This window comes from Rhipicephalus sanguineus, chromosome 1 (genome assembly GCF_013339695.2).
Source record: "Rhipicephalus sanguineus isolate Rsan-2018 chromosome 1, BIME_Rsan_1.4, whole genome shotgun sequence".
Classification (NCBI taxonomy): Eukaryota; Metazoa; Arthropoda; class Arachnida; order Ixodida; family Ixodidae; genus Rhipicephalus; species Rhipicephalus sanguineus.
Genome location: NC_051176.1, coordinates 275,925,047 through 275,948,990, shown reverse-complemented (window position 1 = coordinate 275,948,990; position 23,944 = coordinate 275,925,047). Strand labels below are relative to the sequence as shown.

The 23,944-nt window shown below is 44.3% G+C and overlaps 1 protein-coding gene and 1 long non-coding RNA gene across 5 annotated transcripts in view; one reads left to right on the top strand and one right to left on the bottom strand.

The window, feature by feature from the left end:
- Window positions 1-1,374: 1,374 nt before the first annotated feature.
- Window positions 1,375-23,944, bottom strand: part of LOC119379019 (ADP-ribosylhydrolase ARH3) — an 81,036-nt gene continuing 58,466 nt past the window's right edge. For both annotated transcript variants that reach the window (XM_037648150.2, XM_037648151.2), the window contains one exon: window positions 1,375-1,585. In XM_037648150.2, coding sequence (XP_037504078.1) covers window positions 1,379-1,585 — 207 coding nt within the window. In that variant the 3' untranslated portion in view covers window positions 1,375-1,378. The remainder of the gene's footprint in view (window positions 1,586-23,944) is intronic.
- LOC125756869 (uncharacterized) lies at window positions 16,000-17,123 on the top strand. Of its 3 annotated transcripts, XR_007414821.1 has the most exons (5): window positions 16,000-16,119; window positions 16,227-16,303; window positions 16,375-16,444; window positions 16,509-16,723; window positions 16,869-17,123. It is a non-coding gene; the product is annotated as an uncharacterized LOC125756869 (long non-coding RNA). The 3 variants fall into 3 exon arrangements; XR_007414820.1 differs by having other exon boundaries at window positions 16,375-16,723; XR_007414822.1 differs by lacking the exons at window positions 16,000-16,119; window positions 16,227-16,303 and having other exon boundaries at window positions 16,333-16,444.

Below are 23,944 nucleotides of genomic sequence, written 5' to 3'. Positions count from 1 at the left end.
AGCGGAGCGCGAAGTTGCCGTTTCCCCAGGCACCCTCTTTTCAAACAGAGGCCGGTTCTCACTCTCGTCGGTGGGCGGGGCGTCTGTCCGCTGTACGTCGCAAGAGACATAGCATGCTTATTGGCCGATAGCCGACGTAAATCGAGAGCGGCGTTCCGATCAGATGCGCTTCTTGCCGCGGGGTGCCGCCACTTGCCGGCGCCGCACCCCTCAGTACACGGTAGCCGCACTCGCGCAAGCGAATCACAGCGGGAGAGCGATCGCGTTTCATGACGCGCGCTGGCGTAACTTCTTTCCCCCATGCCATCCCTCCCTGTCTAGCTTCCAGTGCGCTCGCCGGCACGAGAAAAGAGAGAAAGCGCTGGGAGCGTGCGCCAAACCCCCGTAACTCCGCTGATTCTTGACGGATTCGAGAAATTTTTGCGGCAATCGATTCGGGAGGCAGTACACTCCGATACTGAGGCCATTAGATCATTACTTGGAAAAGTGGTTCATGACCCCTTTAAATGGACCCACATGACATATAAAAATCCCAGGAAAAACAAAAATATCGACCGGACAGGCATGTTCCATCTCTCGTGGAATCACCCTACTATGAACACTTAGTTAATGTACAAAAGTCATGCCCCATGAGCACATGAACCGTGTGCCAATATGTACTGACAGACATCACACATTGAATGAGACATCTTTATTGCAAACTAAACATGTTTCTTTAAAATATGTGTTCCTGGACCACGCGTTCATGCTCAGCTTTGGCACTTAAAATGCAGAGCAATGATGATGACTGATCTGCATCCAATCATTAAACATCACAAATGGTAAAGGTAAACAGTCAAAGATAAAACTATTGTTTAAACAATTAAAATAATGAAAACATTAAAATTATACAATGGCTTAAACTTGGGCATTCAGTCAAACACAATGATGACTTATCAAGTGGATTATGCAACTTATCAAGTGCCCCATGCAACAATAGTCAGCAATCTTGGGGCTTTATAGGAAATAAAAATACACAGCGCTGTTGATCTAACTATAGCATCGGTCCTTGCTCTTTACACTACAAAGGCAATGAAAATGCTCTTTGATTTTCTGTAATGCTGCTCTTGTGAATAGAAAGTCTTCTGCAGTACTTTTACTGCTATTAAGAGTAGTGTCAGTAAGCATTTACAGAAGAGTACACAAAAAAATCAACTAAGGCAACTGCCACTGTAAACTAAGCATTTTTTTTTCTGTGACCAGAATACTACTTCAAGGTGTAAGGAAAATCCCTACCTGCACAATGGGTATTTTAAAAAAAAGAAAGTAAAACAAACACTTCTCTAAAAACACACAATGAGTAAACTAAAAAAACAGCGCTGCAGCACTTAAGTGTCCTTCACTTTGGCCGCGATCGCTCCATTAGTAGTCTGTTGCCCAAACACGTTGCATGTTCTTCTGCCTGGCAGTAGCCCTGCATGGTTGTTGGAACTCTGAAGATGCCATAGTATGCCCCAGCAATACTGCCAGTCATGGTAGCGATAGTGTCAGTGTCTCCACCCATTGATATGGCAAAGAACAGGGCTCGAACAAAGCCATTGGATGTCTGGCAAAATAAAAATAAACAAATAACCCATTAAATAAAATAATGAAAATCCAGAAGAAAATTGGATGTCAAAGCAAATTCCCCAACTATTCAACTCACTATAACAGAATGCAGTAAACGTAACGATAGTGGCATCAACTGAACATTTTTAACCCTTTCTCTACCACAAAACAAGAATGAAAATGTGCCAAATTTATAAGACTTCTTTCCATCAGTTTGTAGGGCTCTTTTACCTGAACAAAATGGTACTGTACAATTGAGCAAGGTTGCTTTATTTTAAAAAATTCCACAAATACATGTTTGAAGAAAGCTTTTCTAGAAGTCACTTGTTGTCCAAGCCCTCACAGGAGGAAGCATCACTTTCTGCTTGCCAGCACAGCCTTACAGAGCAGTCGACTAGAGGAGGTGGCAACAAAAATACTTCCTCATGCATGCACTTTTATTTCCATGCAGCATGCAGGAATCAAGCCAGCCATATTAGCCCCGCAGTTGTCACAGGGGGTAAGGATGGAAACTATCACTTAACAAACCCTTACATACTTAACTTACACATCCATGTTCTTCACCTCTGTCCACCTACCCATCAAATAAATATGGTTCTACCCGAGTATAAACAGCATTTCAACCTTTTCACAAGTGCCCATAATAAAATCCAGATTAATTGTTGAAGAAACCCTCATCAATATTGATTAAATCAATGGCCACGCTAGTAAAAAATTAATTGTCAATCAATGTGAAAAGTTAAATGACCATCCCTACAAGAGGCAATAAAAGCAAGGATGGGACACTAAGAGCGTGGCCATCCAGTGTCAAAAATTGAAATTAATTGCAATTAAACAATTACATCCATGATCAGTTCCTTGTGCGAGGCATTTTCGCTCATGAATATACTTGTTATCAGCTATATTTGTACATCTCATGATAACTACAGTCATCAAGGGTAGAGAAAGGGCTTAAAGCTGGAACCATGTGTAACAGGTAGTGTGATGCCGAAAGATATCAGCTGAAGGTAAGCATGAACCGTCATTACTATACACATGATCAAACTTCTTGTGAAGAAGATTCACAATGAAACTTCAAAAATATCTAAAGCACACATTTCCAATGTTTAAAGAAACTGCATTTGAGTGAATTATAACTAATGGCACTTCAGTCTAACCTTCCTTACTCTCAGACTTACATGATGTATTAATACTTTAAAGGAGCCCTGCAATACTTTTTGAACGTGGTCAGAAAATTCTGCCAATCGGTAGTCAAGGCTCCTACGAACATGCGAGCCAAGCATTATAGCGCAGCACGCGGCATGGAATTTACAATTACGTTTCAAAGTTGGCTAGAAATCGCTCACTCTTCTCTTGACAAATGGTGTCATATATCCAAAAACAACTGCATCATAAGCACATCGACATGGCCATTGGCTGATTTGAGGCTTGCGAGCTGCATATGCCCAAGCCACGCTCTACAGTGCTGGATTTGCACTGTAGAATTGCACCAGCGTGCTCATGATCCCACTGAAAGTGAGCCACGCATTCAAAGAAAAAATCTCACAGGGTCCCTTATGCACTTAGCTAAGACGACTGGAAGGCGAAAGCCATCTTCTTTTTTTTCTCAGTCAATGTATTGATCCTGACCCGCCACCCTTCAAACCTTTTTGCTCCTAACGTAGTTATCCACAGCCTTCAGGATCGGAGGCACCTCACCTGCTTTTACACTGCCTCTGTGATCGGCTCACCTTTGACCAGGCCATGATGTCATGTGATGACGTCATTATGTAATGTCATGTCACGTGATGTCATAATGACATCACAAATTTTGGCGATCTGTGACGTCATCAGGCGATGATTTTTTGCATCACTCGTGCTGACGCCATTGGTGGGGGATGCCATTCAATTTTCACATTTGATGAGGCATCTAAGGCGTTTGCCTCAAAAGAAAAGAAAGTGCTCAAGGCCACGATGCACGCTTACGTACAAACGTAGCTCCTTGCCCCCCTTGTCATCCCCCGCGTAGCTTTCAGCGTGCTCGCTGCGATGAAAGGAGAGAAAGTGCTTAAAATGTGCACAAAATCCCTGTTACTCCGCTCATGCTTGACGGATTCTAAAGATTTTTGCTGTAGTCTATTTGTGAGGCAATAAACTCTGATAGGTCATTCAATCATTACTTGGAAAAGTGTTGCAGGGCCCCTTTAAAGAAACAAAAAAAGCATGCAATTTATGCTGTAAGTGACAAACAATAAGTTACCATACCTATAGGCACTAAATTTTATCTACTGCAAGCCCAATAACATTCTTCAAGCAGTTTCATAGATAGAAAACATTCCTTTCAAGGGAACTTTTCCATTTGGATTCTTTTTGTCAATAGAGAACAGATCGACTAGTAGACAATACACAAAAAAATTTATTCCTTTCAAGGGAACTTTTCCATTTGGATTCTTTTTGTCAATAGAGAACAGATCGACTAGTAGACAATACACAAAAAAATTTACCGATTACAGTTACATCCTTAAAGTCACCCGGTCCCTTTTGCACTAGCCTAAGACGAGTCAAACACGAAATCCATCTTCTCTCTCCCCCCTTCCCCCCACCCACAAAGCTTTCTTCACCCAAAGTGTTTTGCACTGTCTCTGGGATCGAAGGCATTGCAAGCTTTCTGCACCCAGGGATGCAACAGCCGAAATAATTTGGAGCAATTTTTGGAGAAGCAAAATGTTGCTTTTGGAGCACAAAAATCCAAATTTGGAGCAGGTTACGAAAAAAAAAACCTGAATTTTTTAACCCGAAATCCCAAATTTGGAGCAGTATAACAAATAAGGCTTATTTTTAGAAAAGAAAACAAAAATATGTAAAAACCATTCAACATCAGCTAATTCAGTGCACGTGAACACCGCTATTTCAATATATATAAGCAGCGTGTTGAGCCACCCTACAGTGCGAACAATGACAGTTCATATTAGCGTTTGCAGGACCTGTCGAATAATTCGACAGGCATTGGAAATGCTAATGTGGACCTGCGAACCTGGCAACCTGGAAATTTGGGAGATTCATAAAGCAGGAACAAGGGGGGGTAGCGAAAAAAAGAAAACTGGCATACACTTTTGTCTATTGTTTCTCAAGGCCGCAGAAACGCCATACACAGCTGCTCCAAATGATTGCCAATAATTTTGTAGACGTCAGCGATCATACTAGTACTCGTAATTACACGGCGCGTGCACGAATGATTAATTAAGGAACAAAATGTGCTGTGTCCCTGACAGCTAGTACTAATAACCCCTTCTAAATCTCAGTATGCTTTTCCGCAGGACACCAGTGTACTGCGGCAAAAGCGGCTTAAAAAGCGTTCTGCATGCAATAAAAGAAGCATCAGGAAATTCGAGAACTACTGTCCTTTTCTATTGCGATAGAAAACTATATGGACACTCTCGACGAGTTTTTGCCGTCATCTCCCGTATAAAGTCCGAATTGATAACATATTTCTGTGCATAGTATGTTCCGCGGGTAAAAGCGCGCGAATGCGGGCAACGAGCGCGGCTGAAGCAGATATCAAATGAGCCAGCCCATCCCGGTCGCTCGGAGGGCGTATGCGATAACACCACTCCGCTCGGGAAGCCCGCCATCAAAGCATAGAGGAAAAGCCCCGCCCGTCTTGAACGAGCATGAAAAGACGCGAGAGGGAGGCGGGGGGGGGGGCTGTCGCTCGAGTAGCAACTTTGAACTTTGATTCTAAGGCCGCGGTCGCGATCGCTGGCGCGCGTGCTATCTCGGCAGCCATCAGCGGGCGGCTCGTATATCCTGCTACGTGCTGTGCTCTCAATGCGCAGACACTGCGCAGAAAGAGCATCTTTCCCTGGAGGGCCCGTATTCTCTTACATCAACGTTTTGTAGTGTTACGCGAGATCGGATACAAAAGAGTTTGCTGCCAGCCTCACTTCGTATAACATTACAATTTGTTGCTATCGCATTCACTTGTTCGACCTTGCGGTGAAACTGAGTTTTTTTTTTTTCTTTCGCGTGGGGTTAGGGTTAGGATCTGCGCGTCTATATTGGATGACGATGCCCACACTGCAGATGATCGACCAACGCGGCCTCCATTTCTTGCTCAAATCTGCGCAACTGAGAAAGTTTTAAGCTGGTCGGGCATTCTGGCGTAGCGTGGCGCAATTTTAACCAATTTCACGGTTTTGGCTCAGCTTGGCGCAAAAATAAGGAATTCTATCAAATTGGCGCAATTGGCGCAGCTGTTGCATCACTGTGCACCTCACGTGGTTTCGCAATGCCTCTGCGATCGGCCCACTTTTGACCAAGCGACGATGTCATGTGATGACATCACAAATTTTGACAACTTGTGACATCATAAGGTGATGTCATGACATGACGATTTTTCGCGTCACTCGTTTTGACACTGACGGCCAGTTTTCGCATTTTATGAGGCATCTAAGGCTTTTGCCTTAGAAAATGTAACAGATTAGTTGTCAATTAGTGTCCCAAGAAAGTAACAGAAGAATATATTACTGAAGGAATCAATATATCTTCTAAGATATTTTTCCCGATGAATAACACTACACACATACAGTAAATAAAATGAGTTGACCTAACTATTTTGCTGCTTCCCCTGAAGCCCTTCACACCTTGTTCATCTTCAATAGCAATTGCTTTTCAATATTTTTGTCAGTCTTCTTCCACCATTTCCTTTAAAATATATGGCATTTAGGAGCTATTGGAGCCTTTAATTGGTGCAACCTAATATTTTTACATAAAAATGCTAAATAAAACTACAGACATTAAAAAATCATTTTAAAAAATGCATTCAAAGCATAGGTGTACCAACCAATGCCCCCCACCTACTTTCAATTGGGGTCATTTGACAGCAAACTTGGAAACAAACAACTAATGGCAAAGTTTTCCTTTAACACAGAAATCACGTGATTATACGAGGGTTATTCAAAAAGTAAGGGCCGTATGGTTCCCAAAAAAATAAGTATTTGTTAGTAAAAGTTCTTATTGGCTGGTTTAGTTTAGCACAAAACTAATTCACTTTTCTACATAATCACCGTTAAATTCTAAGCACTTTTCGTACCGCTGCACCAGTTTCAAGAGTCCCTCTGCATAGAAGTTCACCACCTGGGAATTCTTTGCTGTTCCAAGTTGGTCAGTAAGCATTTTTAGTATCCACCTTACACACACTGTGTGGTATATCTCAGCTTTTCAGTTACAATTGTGCAAATTGTAGTGCGGCTGACAAGAGGAAATTCATCCGACAGATGACTAACTGTCAGTCATCAATCTAATGGCAATTCCCGGTTCACTTGTTGAACAGTTTCATTGGTCTGGATCAGGGGCGTAGCCAGAAATTTTTTTTTTCAGGAGGGGGGTTCAACCATACTTTATGTATGCATGCTTGTGCATGCATTTGTATGTGTGCGTGTATATGTACGCAAGCAAAATTGAAAATTTTCGCGGGGGGGGGGGGGGGGGTTGAATCCCCCCCCCCCCCCCCCGGCTATGCCCCTGGTCTGGATTCTGCCCCTTCCACTCTGCTCTTCGTCGTGCACATTTGTGAAGTCTCGACACCATTTTATGACCTTTCCTTCAATCCTCACTTCATGTCCATAAATTAGGCACAACTCCACATCAATTTGAGAAGCTGATGATCCTTTTGCAAGCAAAATTCGAATTACAGCACGCACTTCACAACAGGGGCTAGCAACGATTTTCGCAGGCATTGTCATTTGCATTCCCCGACAAGCAGACGGCTACTGAGTCAGAACAATAACTTCAGTACCTTCGTGAAGATTAACAGATGGCACTGCACAAATAAATCTTCATTCTGACGTGTAAATATTTAAACATATTAACAAACGGCCCTTACTTTCTGAATAGCCCTCGTATAATGAAACATGTCCTACTATTTTGCTGTGAAGATTGTCCTCCATGTCTCATGCCCATGCACTGTAGGCTCTCTACGGTGCAGGCCACCCATAAGATGCTTTTGCGCCTTGCACTACAGAACTGCAGAGGAGGCTACTGCCAAGCAGGGAGACTATAATGTTAGAACACTCTGTCAGGCTTTTATTTTGTTCTGCCTGGACTGAAATTTGCATTACCAGCAATGCAAATACGGGTGGGAACCAGTAAACATTCTATCGACCGATCAAATGCTCTTCTTGTTTCAGGAAATTCATTTTCTTTCTTGAAAAATGAATAGCACCGCCGCTACTCCATATCCAAGCTGCTGTGAGTTGATGATCGAGTGTGCAGAAGTGTTGAGTCTTTTAGTTGGGTTGAGCCATGAGGGATAAACAAGGTTTCCGCTTTAGTCTTTGATTACCCTGCTTCGCCTTGCTTATCATATGGTAGCTTGCAGCGATCGTGGCAGCCTGTCACAAGGCGATAAATAAGGCATTGGACTCGAGCACATTAGGAGCCCAGCTGCCAAGCATGCCCCGCAACTTGATCAACCTGCCCACGGAGATGGTCAGGGTCCACGGTTTTCTGGACTAAAAAGACTGCACACCTGCCAAAGCTTTTTCCTGCTCCTAATTAAGTTAATTTCTCTCTCCCCCCTTTTCTAAGCAAGGATGAGTTCACAGAAAGGTGTATAAGGGCACAAACTGCTCAACATTGCTATACTACAACTAAAAATATTTATCGTACGCATGTGAATCCATCTCGCCAGCTGCTACAATGCGATCAGTGGACGGCCTTTTACGTTCAGAATGAGACATTGTCCAGCTATTCTAAAAAAAGTTTCGGTATTGTTCAGCATAGTAATGCGCTGCTTAGTGTGCATGCGTCATTTTAACACTGTGAGTTTTCGAAGTTTCGAGTCATCGCGTAACAAGCAGCCGATTTTACGGCACAACGAAAATTTTTGACAAGTAGCGAAGAACCAAAGGACAACAATATGACATGTTGAAAATAGCTTATTCTGTTATTTTTTATGTAATCATGCATAAGTGGTCATTACATGATGGATCACTTTTGCGTCATTTGTTGCATCATGTTATGAGCAGGTGCTGTGTGCATGATCCAGAAAATTTTGACAAATCAAACAACAGCTAACAACCTATACAGAAAAAAACAAAGCAGGGTAGTTTAGCGCCATAATCCCCCACACCTTCTCAAAATAATTTAAGCTTAGACCGCTTGCATAGGCATATTTACTTGAAGGGGCCGGAGGGGAGAATTAAAGGGCCATGTTGAAGGCTATATATAAGCACGCTCCGCATGTGTACACACGGAGCATACATATCAACGTGTGGCGGCTGCTAGGAAGGCAATGCCGAAATATCTTCGTGTGCCGTGTTGCTCAGATTGAGGAAATTTGGATGCTGAAAAGAGGTTCGCAGCAAACTAACCTCCATGTTATTACATTTCCTTGCGGCCGACGAGATGCGGCAGATCATTCCGTTGCTCCGGCTACTGCTTACGACTAACGCCACTAACGGCGTGTTTACGTTCGCCGTTCTTAATAGATGTGGTATGTGACAGCATCGGCACTCATCATAGAACACTCTTTTGTGTCATGCTTGAACGAGACAGCTTTTGCACCATGTGCTTGCAAGCACAGACAAACCGGCTTCGTGTACGAGCTTCAAAGCTGCATCGCGGCTACTCACGCATGCCAGTGCTGCTGTTGACAACATTATTACATTGCGATAACAATTACATGTTAGACAGGTAGCTCATGCACATCATCGATTCTCAGCGAACGGACCGATTGTGTGGGAGCGTGTTGTTTGCAGTTTGTTTTCGATTGTGCAGTTTAACAAGGTAGCGTTTAGTGGGCTGCTTCGCGCGCGTATTGCTTCACTATGCGTATTTTTCAAGCATTTCATGTGCTATCATTGCCAAATTCAGAGGGCCAGCCTGGATGTCCTGACCGCACCCCGTTACTTTTTTTTAAAATTTATGCCCAAAGAACACATATCAGGTTCTCCCAAAAGCTGATCCCCCTTCGGAAAAATCCTGTGTCCACCCCTGTGTACTCTGAAATGTTAACAGATGCTAACAGATGTTAACAGTGTGTACCACTTTCTGTATGAAACTGATAAAAATGCTGTTCCGGCAAATGTGTTCTGCGCGTAACCAATTCTGTGCTACCGTTGGTTACGCGCAGAAGTGGTTTTGCAAGCGTTCAGTCGGCGACACAAAACTGCCTTGCTGCAACGGGTTGAAATTGTAAGGCACCAGTAGGCCCCGAAAGCGAAGATGTAAACGCGAATATTCTTGGCGTATCGTGCTATTTACAAGCACATGTCGGAAGGATATTCAATAAAATATTAACTAATCGGCACCTACTTCTTGGAGCAACTAACACTTTTCATCTTCACTTTTCACATACGTGAGATGCATAAATTTTTCACTTTAATTGTGCAGTAATTCTATACATAACATACATCGGTGATTACAGCAGCGAAATATTTTTTATTTCAAAAATAAAAAAGACGTCAACGTTTTACTTAAAATTAGAAGCACAATACACCAGGTCAACATAGGCTGTCCCTGATGAAATACGCTCTGAAATGGGTCAACAGCATTTTCTTACCATCACCGCTGTGCCTAGCTGTGTTGCGCGCTATAGACTCCTCCCAACCATCCTACACTACACGCATGATATTCAGATAGCTAACAACGTTTTATTCGCTACACTGAAAGCAGACAGACAAAATTTATAACCTATAGTGCACAGCTTCATTCTCAGCGACGACAGACTTACATGCAACTCGGTGACAAACTTGTACCTTCTTCTCGTTGTGAGGTAGTTCTTTACACGTAATAACTGTCAACGTAATAACGAGGAAATGCCGGTAACGTGTACAGGCCCTTACACACTCATCCGACACTTTGTGCCCAGACTGCCTATCAAAGCAGATACGAGCAAAAAGTTATAGCGACAGCAATACGATTCAGACACAGGCCTCCAACAAGGAACCGAATCGGTAACTTAGTCAAACCTCCGACAGATGGCAGCAATTTTGTATAAGTTCTATATGTGCCAGAAATGAAATGCCACATTGAGCCGGTTTTTCATCTGAGCATAGGCACAGGGCGCGGGGCAAGTTTGGACTGGTGGCGCCTCTTTGGCATGTGGGTGCCGGAAAGGGCCAGGCGCTTGCTGCGAGGACGCGGGGCTGGATGTTGGCTGCGCTTCATTGTGCTCTCATCGCTCGTGTCCATAGGTTGGCAAAAAAATTGGAGCTCACTGACTTACTCAAGAAATATAGTTTGCTCTGAGGACTCACTCTGACTCAGACTCACCAAAATTTTCCTCAACCGGACTCGCCCCGACTCAGACTCACTAAACTTTTTCTCAACCGGACTCACTCGGACTCAAGCTCACCAAAATATTACTCAGCCGGACTCGCTCAGACTCAAACTCACGGCTTGACCTGAGCCTGAGTGAGTCACCTCATGAGTCCGTTAGCGTAAAATTAGCTTTCTCGATCATGGTGTCAATGCTCTTTAAAGCCAATATCTCACATAATTGGTTCTCTACAATACTCCTTTTGATCTTGTACCTTCAAATACGAGTTATCAGTGGTTTCAATCCAGTAAGGACATTTTTATGAAATACACGACTCACACAAGATAATTTTATCAAGAACTTTTTATGATAGAGTTTGTGGGGGAGGTCATGGCAACCCCCCCCCCCCCTATCTCACGCCTCTGATCAATAAATATTGAGGTGGCGCGTGAACTCTAGTGCGTTGAGATCCCAAGCAACGCTGGCCGACTGCCGACGTTTGGCTGATCACTGGCAAATAGCCGGCAGCCGACTTCACTGGCCACCAGACATCCGAAAAGGGTCGGCCGGAGGTGCGCTGCCAGCTACGTCGGCACTAGATCGGCTGCACGATTCGCGCCACCGTCGGTGGCCGAGTGAACGCCGAGCGCGCCAAACGCTTGTCGGCACTTGGTCGGCTGCACGATTCGCACCACCGTTGGTGGACGAGTGAACGCCGAGCGCGCCAAACGCTTGTCGGGGCGACAAGTCGGCAACACGTCGTGCCGGCCTTGGTTGCCGGCAGAGGATTCGAACAGCGTGTATTATTTTAGGGCAGCATAAAATACACTGCAGGAAGTGTAAACAACTCCTACAGTGTGATTTTTTAAACATTACAAAAATCACCTGTGACACACAACATACTTGTGGTCCTTGAGCTGATTACACCAAGTGGTAGAGATTATTTGTGCGAACAATCCAAATACATTATTGACTAAACAAAAATAATAGCGAGCCGTTACATTCGTGCATAGTTTCTCCAGGCGCGCATCCATCATTCGCCAAGTGTGCGACAGTATTTATATACATGGGCGTTAAACTAGGCTTTTGTCGTTGTTCGATGCTTAAAACTGATTCTTACAAAAATAAACGTGACTGAAGCAACAGTGAACTTCTGCCTAAAATTTGATGGCATAAATATTAAATCGTAAGATTTCATTCCAATTATTGCAAACTCAGTGGCTACAGTTAGTCAGTTGCAGTAGGTAAGTCAGTGTAATTTTAAGGTCATTAATGAACTTTATTTAGATAGGCGATTATTTATTTTGCTTTTCATGCAAGTAATGTCACCCGCTTGCATTAAACCGAGCTCACATAATACATTTATGTCATTTCTGAACTAAAACGGCCATTAAAAACCATTCTGTATAATCTAAAAGAAGCATCGTCTGTATACAGACAACATGAAGCATGAAAATTTTTGCGTGCTGCCCGAGCAGCGCTGCACACCCAAACAGTCTGTGGATAGAGAGACGCAGTGTTTAGTTCTAACAGCTAGTCCTTTATTATGTAATTTGCGCAATGTAATGAGTAAAAGTTCTTATCTTTCGCTGACGGATAAGTCAGGCAAGCGGAAATACCATATATGCTATGTGAAAAAAACTCATCAAAAGGCGTGGCCGCAATGTAAGATTTTAGTACCAATACACGAACAAGAAATATTCTTTCAAGATTGTCAGAACGAACACATAGCAATGGCAATCCACTGAAGACTCGTGCTGTGAAAAATAAAACGCAGGAGGCGGAAAAGTGCGGGAAAGAAGAGGGTCAGAAGGAACCGCGCTGTTCTACAGTATAGCTAGGGAGCGTGGAGTGAAAAACACACTTAAAAAAAAAGCTAAATAACATGCGCTACTGCGGCCCGCGCCCCGGAAGCTCCCAGTGGGGAGAGGGAAACTTCTTTTTTTCTTTTTTCCCGCTGTTCTGCGGTTTTCTTTCTCAGCGTGGAGCCGCCTCCTCTTTCGAAGAAGCCGCACATCTGCAGGCCCGCCGTCGGTGCCCAGCAGTGCTTTTTGCCGCCAAGATAAGAAAATGGGACACGTCCGAAACAGCACCGCTAAAGTCTTGCGTTTGTCAAAATTTACGCGTGTACGTCTAGGTAGCAACAAATTTTCAATTAAGTTAAAGCGAATTTATCTTTTTTTTTATTGTGCAATGTAGTTACACCTTTACCTCCCACAGATAATAAGCTCTGGCTGAAACCAGGGAACTATACAGTTACGACGGGTATATTCCCCGATATGCCTATTTGAAAAGTTTCTGTTATCCCATCACTTTGTCAGAGGTCGCCTTGTATATGTTTGTGACATTCATCCTTTTAGCACAGCATTTCAAATAAAAATGAACCCTTGTTTTTAATAAAAGACAAAGCAGGTACACCGTAACCTACATTATAAAGAAGTTAAAATACTGCACAATTAGGATATCACTGCCTCAAGATACGAAATAATGCCAGTCAGAAGTCGCATTGTGGTCGTTTTATACGTCTTGAAAATACTAAACAAAAAGATAAGCGAGCGAATATGATGCATGGAAATGCATGAGAAACATTCCGCGGATTTGTCTAATCTTCTCACTCATACGTATAAAAGAATCGCATATAATGGAGCATTTGCGGCGGGTAACGTGCAACGCACACTGCTGTTCTGTTGGATCAATGTTAATAAAATGTTTGCTAGTTCCGTTATTTCACAGAATAATAATTATCCATAGGAGCAACACGTGCTTAAAACTGGACGCTGTAGCTTTATATTTCTATGATTCTATGGACGCTGTAGCTTTATATTTCAAGACGCATTAGACAAATGCATATCTAGTGCCTCGCGGTAATCTGCCTTCGACGGTGCCTCGCATGCAAAACGAAAAAAAGTAATAAAATTACATTGCTAATAGTAGACGCTTCACGTGCCGTTGACGATGTGTGTGGCTGACTGTGTGCGCAACGTGAGCGTACAGTACGTTTCTACACATATGAGAGCTTAATTATCAAGTCCCTTGCCGACGCACCACATGGGACCAGGTGCACTGCTCGAGCGACACCGTTAGATTGATTTATATATTTGTCCAGCCTTACACCGGCTGCATAGAGTGATGAGGATTTGTCAGCAGAGCTCATCAATCTAACGCCGTTGTTATCGAAAGCAGAGCAAAATAACGCGACGTGGTGAAAAGTATTCGTCTCTGATCGAGTGACAAGTTGAACGCCGGTCAATTTTACTTTGAAATTCAACATTTAGGTTTCGAGCTAACAAGCGCGAGCGCGTTCGGGCAGTATGTTGAGGAATAAGTCATGTAGTGCAGCTACAAACGCGATGATGTACTTTGGTCAAACAAGGAAAACAGCAATGACCGTCAACCACAGACGTAAGGGAAACTTCCGGCTAAGGAATAACATCGAGTTTTGCTCTGAACTGACTGAAGTTAAGCTATTATTCGGATGCTGACTAGACATGCGATGGCCATAATGATGAGCGCATGCATTGACTCAATAGGGAAGTTGGAATTCGTCGGCGTTGTGAAGAATTATTCGTTTGGAGGCGTATCGTTAAAATATTTTTATAACCTGAAGAAATCGCAAGATTTGAACACTCTGGAGATCAATGTATTTGCCACCAGGAAGTACATAAAGGATAAGAAAGTGCAATCACACGAATTTATCTTTAATGTGGCTTTACAATGGTCCATTGGGCTGCGGTATAGAATTGACTGAAATAGTTCGCAAATGGCACGTTGATTGTAACCGACCACGTACATTACACCATCTATTAGTAATAAATTTTATTGAAAATGAATTAATTCAATCTTTCTCCCATCGGAAAGGTTTTGGCTGCTTTATAGCGAGCCCCAAAAAATATTAATTTCGTCACACGAAACGTGCGAAATAGAGATCTCGCGGACTGTACAGCTTTGCTGGAAAATTTCAGCTGCGTGTTTCAGGGGCGCGAAAGCTCTAACTGATTATATGAAAAGCTGAATTGCCAAGTGATCTTAAAATCTGGCGTTCTTGCAGCTTATTAAATGTTATTAAATTTAATTTTGATCGTGATACTATAGCGCGCTAGGCTCTATTAAAATATCTACGATTTTGAACTGTCCACCGAAAATTATCATCCCCGCCTCCGCCTTGTCTATGAGCTCAAGTGGGACAGTTCGGCACTTCTGGAACGCTAGCACGGTGCTCACGCTTTAGCACTGTTGTGAATATAAATATATGATTGATCTGATCGAGCCGCATGACAAAGGGAGGACATCAGATATAATGGTTACATATAGAAGTGTGCGAAGATTGAACATTTGGAATATCGAATCGAATATCGTCATACTTGATTTGCAGGGGCGTAGCCAAGGGGGGGTTTGGGGGGTTCAAACCCCCCCCGAAATTTTTCAATTTTGCTTGCGTATATAGGCACGCACACATACATACACACGCACGAACATACATAAAGTATGGTTGAACCCCCCCTGAAAAAAATTTCTGGCTACGCCCCTGTTGATTTGGTCTTCGGGAATAGCCCATATGCGTTAATACGAATATTTCAAAATATCATCTATGCCCAAATAAACACGAAATTAGCGTAAAATACAATAATTTCTACGGTCATAAGCTATACGTCGCTTGCAGAGCCAGAATTCGATAGTCCGCACACACTGAAGAGTTTTAAAATTTCTACTCGATGCTCAGTTTATGGTTTTCATGTTAATTTGTTTTAATGTTAGAGTACCAACGATATTTTGTGTTAACAACGAAAACGGTTCAATTCAAATTCGATCCGCTTTTGCACGCATTAGCGCTGCCCTAAAAGGCTCAGGCATGTGCTTCAGTTGAAATTTCCCGCTCCTTTTTTTTCTCACCCGAAAGAGCTGATATAAGCAACACGTGCGTTTCTCCGAAAAAAAAAAAAAAAAAAGTGGTGAGATCTCTCTCCCAGAAAGAATGACAAGGCCTGAAAGGAGGAACGGTATGTGCCGGTCTCCGTCGTGTTAAGAGGGAGGCGGGGCGTGCAGCGGGGCTACCATAGCGGGGCGCCGGACCCCGCACCTCTCGCGTTTTCTTTTTTTTTCTTTGCCACAGCGCTGGGGGAGGGGAGCAAGCTCCATGCGTCAGTTCCCGCCAAATTGTAGCTCTTTCTTTCGAGCGAGGACCGTGGACGTGCTGACACACTGCACAGAGACGGGCAAGCACTCGGAGGCATTTCGTTTGCCTTGATCCTGGAGGCGGCCTTCTCCCATTGCCGAGGATTTGAAGCGAACTCGTAAGTGGCATTTTATTTCGTCGCTGTATCGCATGGTGAGTTTTGTCTAGCGACAAAATCAAATTTTATTTGCACAATTGATGCGTCAATCTGGTCGTCTCTTCTAGCTGGCAGATCAGAAATGTTCAGGCGAACGGCGGTTATATTTGTCCGTGGACCCAAGACTTCGTTGACGGGCAAATATGTCAGATTTTCTTGTTTTTTAATTGTGGCATCTTATTGTAAGACCGTGACATATTTTGCCGTTTTCTCTAGGGAACCCTGCAACAAGGACTGTAGTGTGAATAGCGTGCTGCGCTGCTCTCGCCAACTGAAAAGAACTCTGGTAAGATGCATGCTTGGTTATGAAAGTCTCACGCAATCGCTTTTCACATTGAATTTGGTCGCAGGTGTGCTGTAAATGCCGACTGCGCAATATGTGACTGGCCCGCGGCTGCTTTGAAGGTAAGATTGTGTTCTCATTAATCTATTTATTGTACCATTTGTTTTCCAGTGACATAGCCAACAACGAAAACCTCGATCCATCCTCTCTCCACATATTATCTAGTTTGTGCGCTGTGGAGCTTGAAGCACTTCTCGGAATTTCAGCACACTCGCATTTATTGTAAGTGCAGTGTTTTTCTTATTTGTGCAGCGAAAAATTATTTTGTTTAGTTGTGTGAATAGTTTCTAGACGCGACATGTCTGTGCAACTGGTCAAGTAAATAGTCTACCTTTCTCACAGTATTATTCATTGTTGTTTCTTTCAGTTTTTCCCGACAGAAGAAAAATGCAAGTCTAACATCTCGACGGTAAAACGTCGCATCTGCGCACAGGGCCAAGAGCACGAGAAGTGGCCGAAAGAAGGGAGCCGATCCAACAGGAATGCCGTCCGTCTTTATATTTATATATGTCAGCGTTATCATGCCGTGATCACATGGACTGTACGGTTGCGTTGCACAAGGGTTGATGCAAACGCTCCGTGCGAACAATGTTGCATGGAAAATTAGTGCATCTATACAATTGCAAAATAAAGATCTAAAGAGAGAAAACTATATTCACGTATTTCTTTTATTGTGTTACGTATTAACACGTTAACAAGTGCAGACCGTTAGAGGCGTTTAATTCCGTCTTACATGTGCACTCTGCCCGTAATTAATTCAGATAGAGTTAAACGCCTCTATAAACTGCCCGTTCACATTAAATGCGACACGCAACACACCAGAAAAACAATTGATGCGTTTTGTTAGAACACGCACAAAAAATAAGAAAAAAAAAGCAGAGCAATACTAGCGAAAAACGTCCGCAACCGACCCACGGCCGTCGGTAAATCGACGCTTATGTAAGGTCGGGCATTAGTCAACCCGCGAGCGGCATGCACTCGGCCTCGTCGGCCACGGTGGACGGGCCTACATTGGGTGCCGACGCAGGCCCACATGAGGCCAATGTCAATCCCCGAGACCGGCCCTACATCGGGTGCCAAGGTTGGGCCAACGACAGTGCAGTTGGCCAGCGACGTCAGGCCGACATTTTGCCAAGGATAAAATGTTGCTTGGGATATGTGTGAATAGACTTGAGTGTAAACGTAAGCTCATATAAGGCTGATAGTAATTCCTGAAGATGAGTAGGTAGGACCATAGGTCGGCAATAAAAGGTGGAACTTACTCAGACTCACTCAAGAAATATATTTTGCGTTTAGAGCTCACTCAGACTCAGAGTCACCACTATTTTCCTCAACCGCACTCACTCGGACTCAAACTCACCAACAGATCACCCACCCGTGCTCACTCATACTGACAGCCGGATCTTAATCTGAGTGAGTCGACTCATGAGTGAGTTTTCCGACCTATGCTTGTGTCCTGCGCTGCTGAACTGCCTCGGGGAACCAAGCCCGAGCAGACAGGTTGCGCTGCAGGCTGCACAAACAGCTATGCAAACATGGAATAAAGCTGGAGAGTACATCCAGTTCCATCGGTTCCCATCTGCGATCGCCGTCGACGACGGCCTTGCTCGTGCACCGGCCACCAACGACGACCTTCATTGCGTCAAGCTACATGAAATACACAGACTGAAGATAGTTGTTAAGATATTAGGATCGGCGAAGCATCGAAAAGAAAAAGAAAATAAAACGGGAACAGGAGTGTGCAAGAAGTACAATGGAGGAACAACATGCGCAATCGGCCAACCATTCCGTAAAGAAAGCCGAAAATCGAATAGGAGACGTAGAGTATCCTTTTTAAATGGTGGGAGAAAATGTTAATGTGTAGAAAGAATAACAAAGTATTAAAAATTTGGCAGATCCCAAGCCTTGTGGGAATCAATTTCATGCGAAGCAGTCAGCGAGTAGTTCTATATGCTGCATTTTTTGGCTTTGAGCCAAGCATTACAAGGTGAATGAACATGTTTTTGTCAGTGTAGTAGTTGTGTAAACATTGTGGTCTTACCAGGCACGTCAACTACACTGGCATTCAAAGGGTAACTTATGGTCTGACGTAACGTCAGCACTCATGTTACAACACATACGTCAGTAATATCGCAGTGAAGTGCACTTTATGGTGCGATGATGTGAACATCATGCGTAACTTTCCTTAGCGTATTCCTCCAAGGGTCAAGCAATGCTTGAATATAGCTTGCTGAATCATATAGGAATACAAACGTAATGTTTATTACACTGCTGTAAAAGCAGAGCCAACACTGAAACCACAGACGTTAACCTGACATGACGCCTGTATCATAGGAGTACATATATAGTGTTTATTGCTTTGTAATAAAATTAGATAGCCAGCACCACAACCACAATTGACGTTGCACCGACATTATGCCTGAATAAGGTGTTTTTGCAAAGCAGTTTCTAGACATGGCGTGGCTTTGTGGTAGAGTACCTGACTGCTACGCTGAACCAGTGGCGTAGGGGCGGGGCGGGGGGGGGGGGGGCTGACCAGGCTACAGCCCTTTACGAAATTTTTTCGTACGGTCATGTACCACCCACTAAAACAGCCATCTGCGCCGCAAATTATCTGGATTTTTTCTAGAATTCCTTTCCACAGCTGAAAAGACACTTCGGTACGAACATTGCTGATTTGGGCTGGCTGTCCTCACTAGGCCTGTGGCGGCCCTGTAACTGCCTGTGCAGCGCATGATTGTCAGAAATACCCTGCAAACAGAGGCGTAGTGCCATTGATTGCCATTTTGCGACACAGCGACACGCTGACTAACGGGCTCCGCTCTCCCACGCTGAGCCGTGCTACCGCGAATCAGTAACTATTGTTGACTAGCCGGATGATCGGGAGAAGGTATTGTGAATACACTGTTGTGGCGGAGGTGTCTTAAACTGAAAGGATTACAGTGTGCTAGCGGAGGGCCCAAAAAGGGGGTGATCATCTTTGACAGCTGTCCAGGGACGTTTCGTTCTCTTGCCCCTGTATGGAGAGCGGGAGTTGTTTTCGACAGTCTTCTTCGTCTCTTTGACTATTACCAGAAGGACTCCGCTAATACCCTTCAAACACAGGCGAAAAATACAGTACTTCACAGTAAGCCTATTTCGTTGTTCTGAAGGGCCCTTTGGAAAAAAGTTGCACCGATAACACATGGCACTGCACTAAGTTCCTTCGTTCGTGGCCTCCGCGATTAGCTGCGGTTTCTTAGGTGAGCGCCACAAAAAGAGAGAGTGAGAGAAAAGAACAAAAGAGGGTCTGCTCCTTAAATCAGCAGGAGAGAAAACATTTAAAAAATACCACGCTGTTGTAGTTGCGGCGTTGGTTGACAGCGCCCACTGTGCAGACTGCAATGCACTACACTACTTACAAAGCAAATGACACTGCTGGAATTCAACTTAATGTGGACGTACAAAGGGTGACGTCACTGCCTCGGCAGTGCATTTTCAGGGGGTCACGCATATTTACAATCTCACAGAGGTGCGGCACCCACGAAGCCTTCACTGAACGGCTGCATTGTTGAGTTGTGTGCGAGAGCACTAAGTTCAAAAAGTCTATGCGGGATCTGCTTTCTCAAAAAAGAACATTGCCAGGAGGGAGATATTCCTTTGTCGTGTGTCTGTCACGGATTGCCATTTTTACGACCCGGCATCACGCCGATTAACTGACGCCGTGCTCCCCCACTGACTGGCGGGACCGCTTGACCATTTAAGGGTTGATTTTAGAGCAGAAGGGGGTGTTGTTCTTCGAACCTTCGCCGCTGACATTTGATCCTTTGTACCTATACCAGCGGCGACGGCAGTGTCGTTGAAGGCCGCAATGTACCTCGAACCAGGTATAGATTGAAAGATGCACCGGCTGGGAGCCAAGGAAACAGACCAATCCCACGGTAAAAACTGCAGGTGGGCGAGCCGTATGTGATTGCCTTAACGGGTTGTCACTCTCGCTCAGTTGAGAACCCTCCCATAATTAAAAAAGGGCTTGGTCAATATACTTTTAGGGAGGAGCTGGTGACAATGAAACACACATGATTGGACCAATGTGGAGGTCCATTTTTCCCCAGAAAGAGAAGCGGAGGACACGAAGGGATATCGCCCTACTGATCAGTCTAGTTGCTTTTCTAACATGGTGTAGAAGCAGATCAGCAAATATCCCTTGTAGAAGTTTTTATTGCACCTAAAGTTTGCCATTCGTCTAGTTGAGAAGCGCGCGTAATGAACGTCTGCAACGTAGGCTTCGGAACTTCAATCTCAAATTACCTCAACCTGCCTGAGATCACCTTCAAGCACTAGCCCACGGAAAGATCAACGTTGAAACACCGCCGACATCGCAGTGGTGCCAGAGCTCTCTGTGACTTCTCGCATCCGATCGTCGGGGACTCAACGCTTCCGGTCATCGCACGTATGCCTTCATCTGTTTATACTTTCGAACTTTCACATCTTTAGCTACTTCTAATTCGATTAATGTCCGCTGTTGACCTAGGTGTACAGCCTGGTTTAATATCTTCTACTGTTCGTTATTTGCGTGATACTTCTAAGCTGATGAATCAGCTAATAAGCTGATTGATCGATTTTATACGCATGTTTGTTAGTCTGCTTTAAGTGTTGTACTGCTCAGATTCCTTGAGCTGCAATACCGCTAGATTAAAGTTGTTGTTTTGTTTTCCAAACATGTCTCTGATCCTTTTACTGTGTCTGCTTGCGTACGGAATGACCTAACCTGCTGTCATTCCCGTCACTGACTTCGCGCTGGTGACGCTAGAGTGGCAACTCATAACAGTGTCACTGCACATTAACGCCTTTCTGGAAGATGTCCCTGCACGTAAAGGACTTTGGAGTGCCCTTGTGTCAGGGCTATAAAATGATGGAGTGACCGTGTGCCGCGCGGTCTAAGAACGAAGAAAGCGCTCCGTTTCCATGAGCAAATCGCAGGTGCAGGATGTACACGACATCTTTTTAGATGCAAAAACGCTCCAAAAGACGGGTAAATTCGTGATTGTAAAAGGTTTACTCCAATTTCACAAAACAATTATTAACAAAATGACATAGGCGCTTCGCCACATATGCACCCATGCACACCCCTGCACAGGACGTTGCTTCGACTTAAACGATGCGACGATGTTGGCTCGTGAACGAAAGTGGGGCAAAAGAAAATTACTGGAATCGTGGTTCATTCCTCATAAACCATCGGCTTGCAACAACAGCCGCGGCCCCCACTGGACGTTTACAAGCACGTATGCGACACTGGTCGATCTCCGCTCATTTGTTGCCAGTGTATATATACTGAGATTGCCACCTGCATAGGTGGCGAAACTAGACTCCCGAGAAAAACTGCTCTGCAATCCCACCCGACACAAGAAGACTCGCCAGCACTCTGCGGGACTGCTCGTCGTAGGCCAGCTTTTGTTTACTTTTAAACTTTTGTTATAGTTAGCCACTACTGTTAAGCATACGCTTTTAAACTGTTAGTGAATTGCGGTTTGAGCGTTGACACTCGTGCGCACAGACACAACACACACACATATATATTGACATGCCATCCCCAGCCCCCCTCCCCGAGAAAATTTTCTGGATACGCCACTGCGCCGAACCCTTGGGTTCGATTCCTGCTGGGATCCCAATTTTTATCCTTTGCATTCGTCGCATCAACGCTGACGGTGTTGGTTTTTCTTAACGCTCTTGCATTTAAATTACTAATGTCGATTCTCGCCGTTCCTGGGTAGATATAAACTGTCAATCGCCTGTGGCGCATACCCGTACACCGTGGCCCGTGGTAAACGGGTATGTGGCACACGTCTGGAGGGAGGGGTTTGACGACGTACGTGACAGGATTTTCATGTTATTCATGCCATGACCAGACAGTCATATGCGTAAAATCCTGTTGCCCTCTCATGCCAATTTTGGTCACCACCAAGTTAAGGAGGCGATCACGAGAGCACCCAGACGTGGGTGGGTGGACGGACGGACGGACGAACGGATGGAAATGCTCAAAGTGCCTAGAGTTCACTAAGAAATGCTTCGCATTTAAAAAATAGAAATGGTGCTACTTATCTCTAGCTCGAGCGTAGCTGATCGCGTGAAGGTTTGTCTGCGGGCTTGCAGCGCAATTTGCACTCGTCGCCTTTACATTCCGTGATGTCGTGCATGAGACCTGCTTCGTGCAAGCGGTGACCCTTCTCTAGAGCAGACGCTCAAAAACGCGTACGCCAGCTGGTCAAGCCTTTAAAACTGCAGCGCAAAATAACCGCCATAGGTGCACTTGAGCTGTCAGGACTCACCCTCCCACCAAGAGCCCTCCAGAGAACACTGAAGAACAGCGAGTTAGGCAGTTAAAATGCAAAGATGGTTATTTTACATTGTGTCACCAATCGGGTCTGTCTCATTTGCAGTCCCGAAAGGGAGGAGGCATCGTGCCCCCTCTGGTCTGCCTCCGAACGGAAACAAATGCCTACAAGCACAGCACCACACAAAGAAGCTGACTCGTTTGATGTTCCGACGGCGCTCATCGGTGTGGACATGAGAGGGACACGTGTCATTAGATGACTTGACGACCATTAAATGCATCCACAACCGCAAACGACTGCGCAGGAGTCTCCCTGAAGCCCGACGACGGGCCCCGTTGTCTGAACATATGTCCGACAGTCGAACACTTCGTGCATTGTTCAAAAGAACACTGTTGCTGCTGTTACCGTTTCCCTTTGGGCAACAAACGCAACAGCATACAGCTTCGAATTCCTCAAAAAGAAACGCTGCCGCTTCTCTTTGAATACGGGCTGAAAGTAGCAGAGCCTTCTCCGCGTCATCTGCTTCACATGCCAGTGCTGTCCCTGCCGCTGCTTGAGGCGCTTTCCGGGAGGGGTGCAGCTGGCGCATTACGACGACCACCCGGTGCCTATTGCACCAGCAGACGTACACTCAATTTTCAATATTGCAAATATAAATATGATGATTATAAATAATTTGCTACGCCTCTAATACAACAAATACTCACTTTTTAAAAAAAAAAGATTTTTGTTGACAAGTTAACAATAATAATAATAACAACAACAACGCGCTAGAAACACTATTCTGACTAGGAGCAAATGAAACAGAATGTAATAAACGCAAACCTGAATATGTGCAAGTAAGAAAGTAAGAAAACACAATTATAAGTGAGCAGCTTTTAAGACCATAACGAAATTTCATAGAATGATACAAATCTATACAGCTGAGAAGGCCACCATCGGCATAATTATATTCATACATAAAGTTGTGTGGTTAACGTATAAAGGGTTGCTTGTAATACAGTTACATGCATAACACGCATATGTAGGGTTGTCTCAGTGCATGCGTAAAATCGACTCTACTTTTTCCATAATGTTATTAATGGGACACTAAAGACAAATAACAATTTATGTCAGAGTGAAAGCTCAA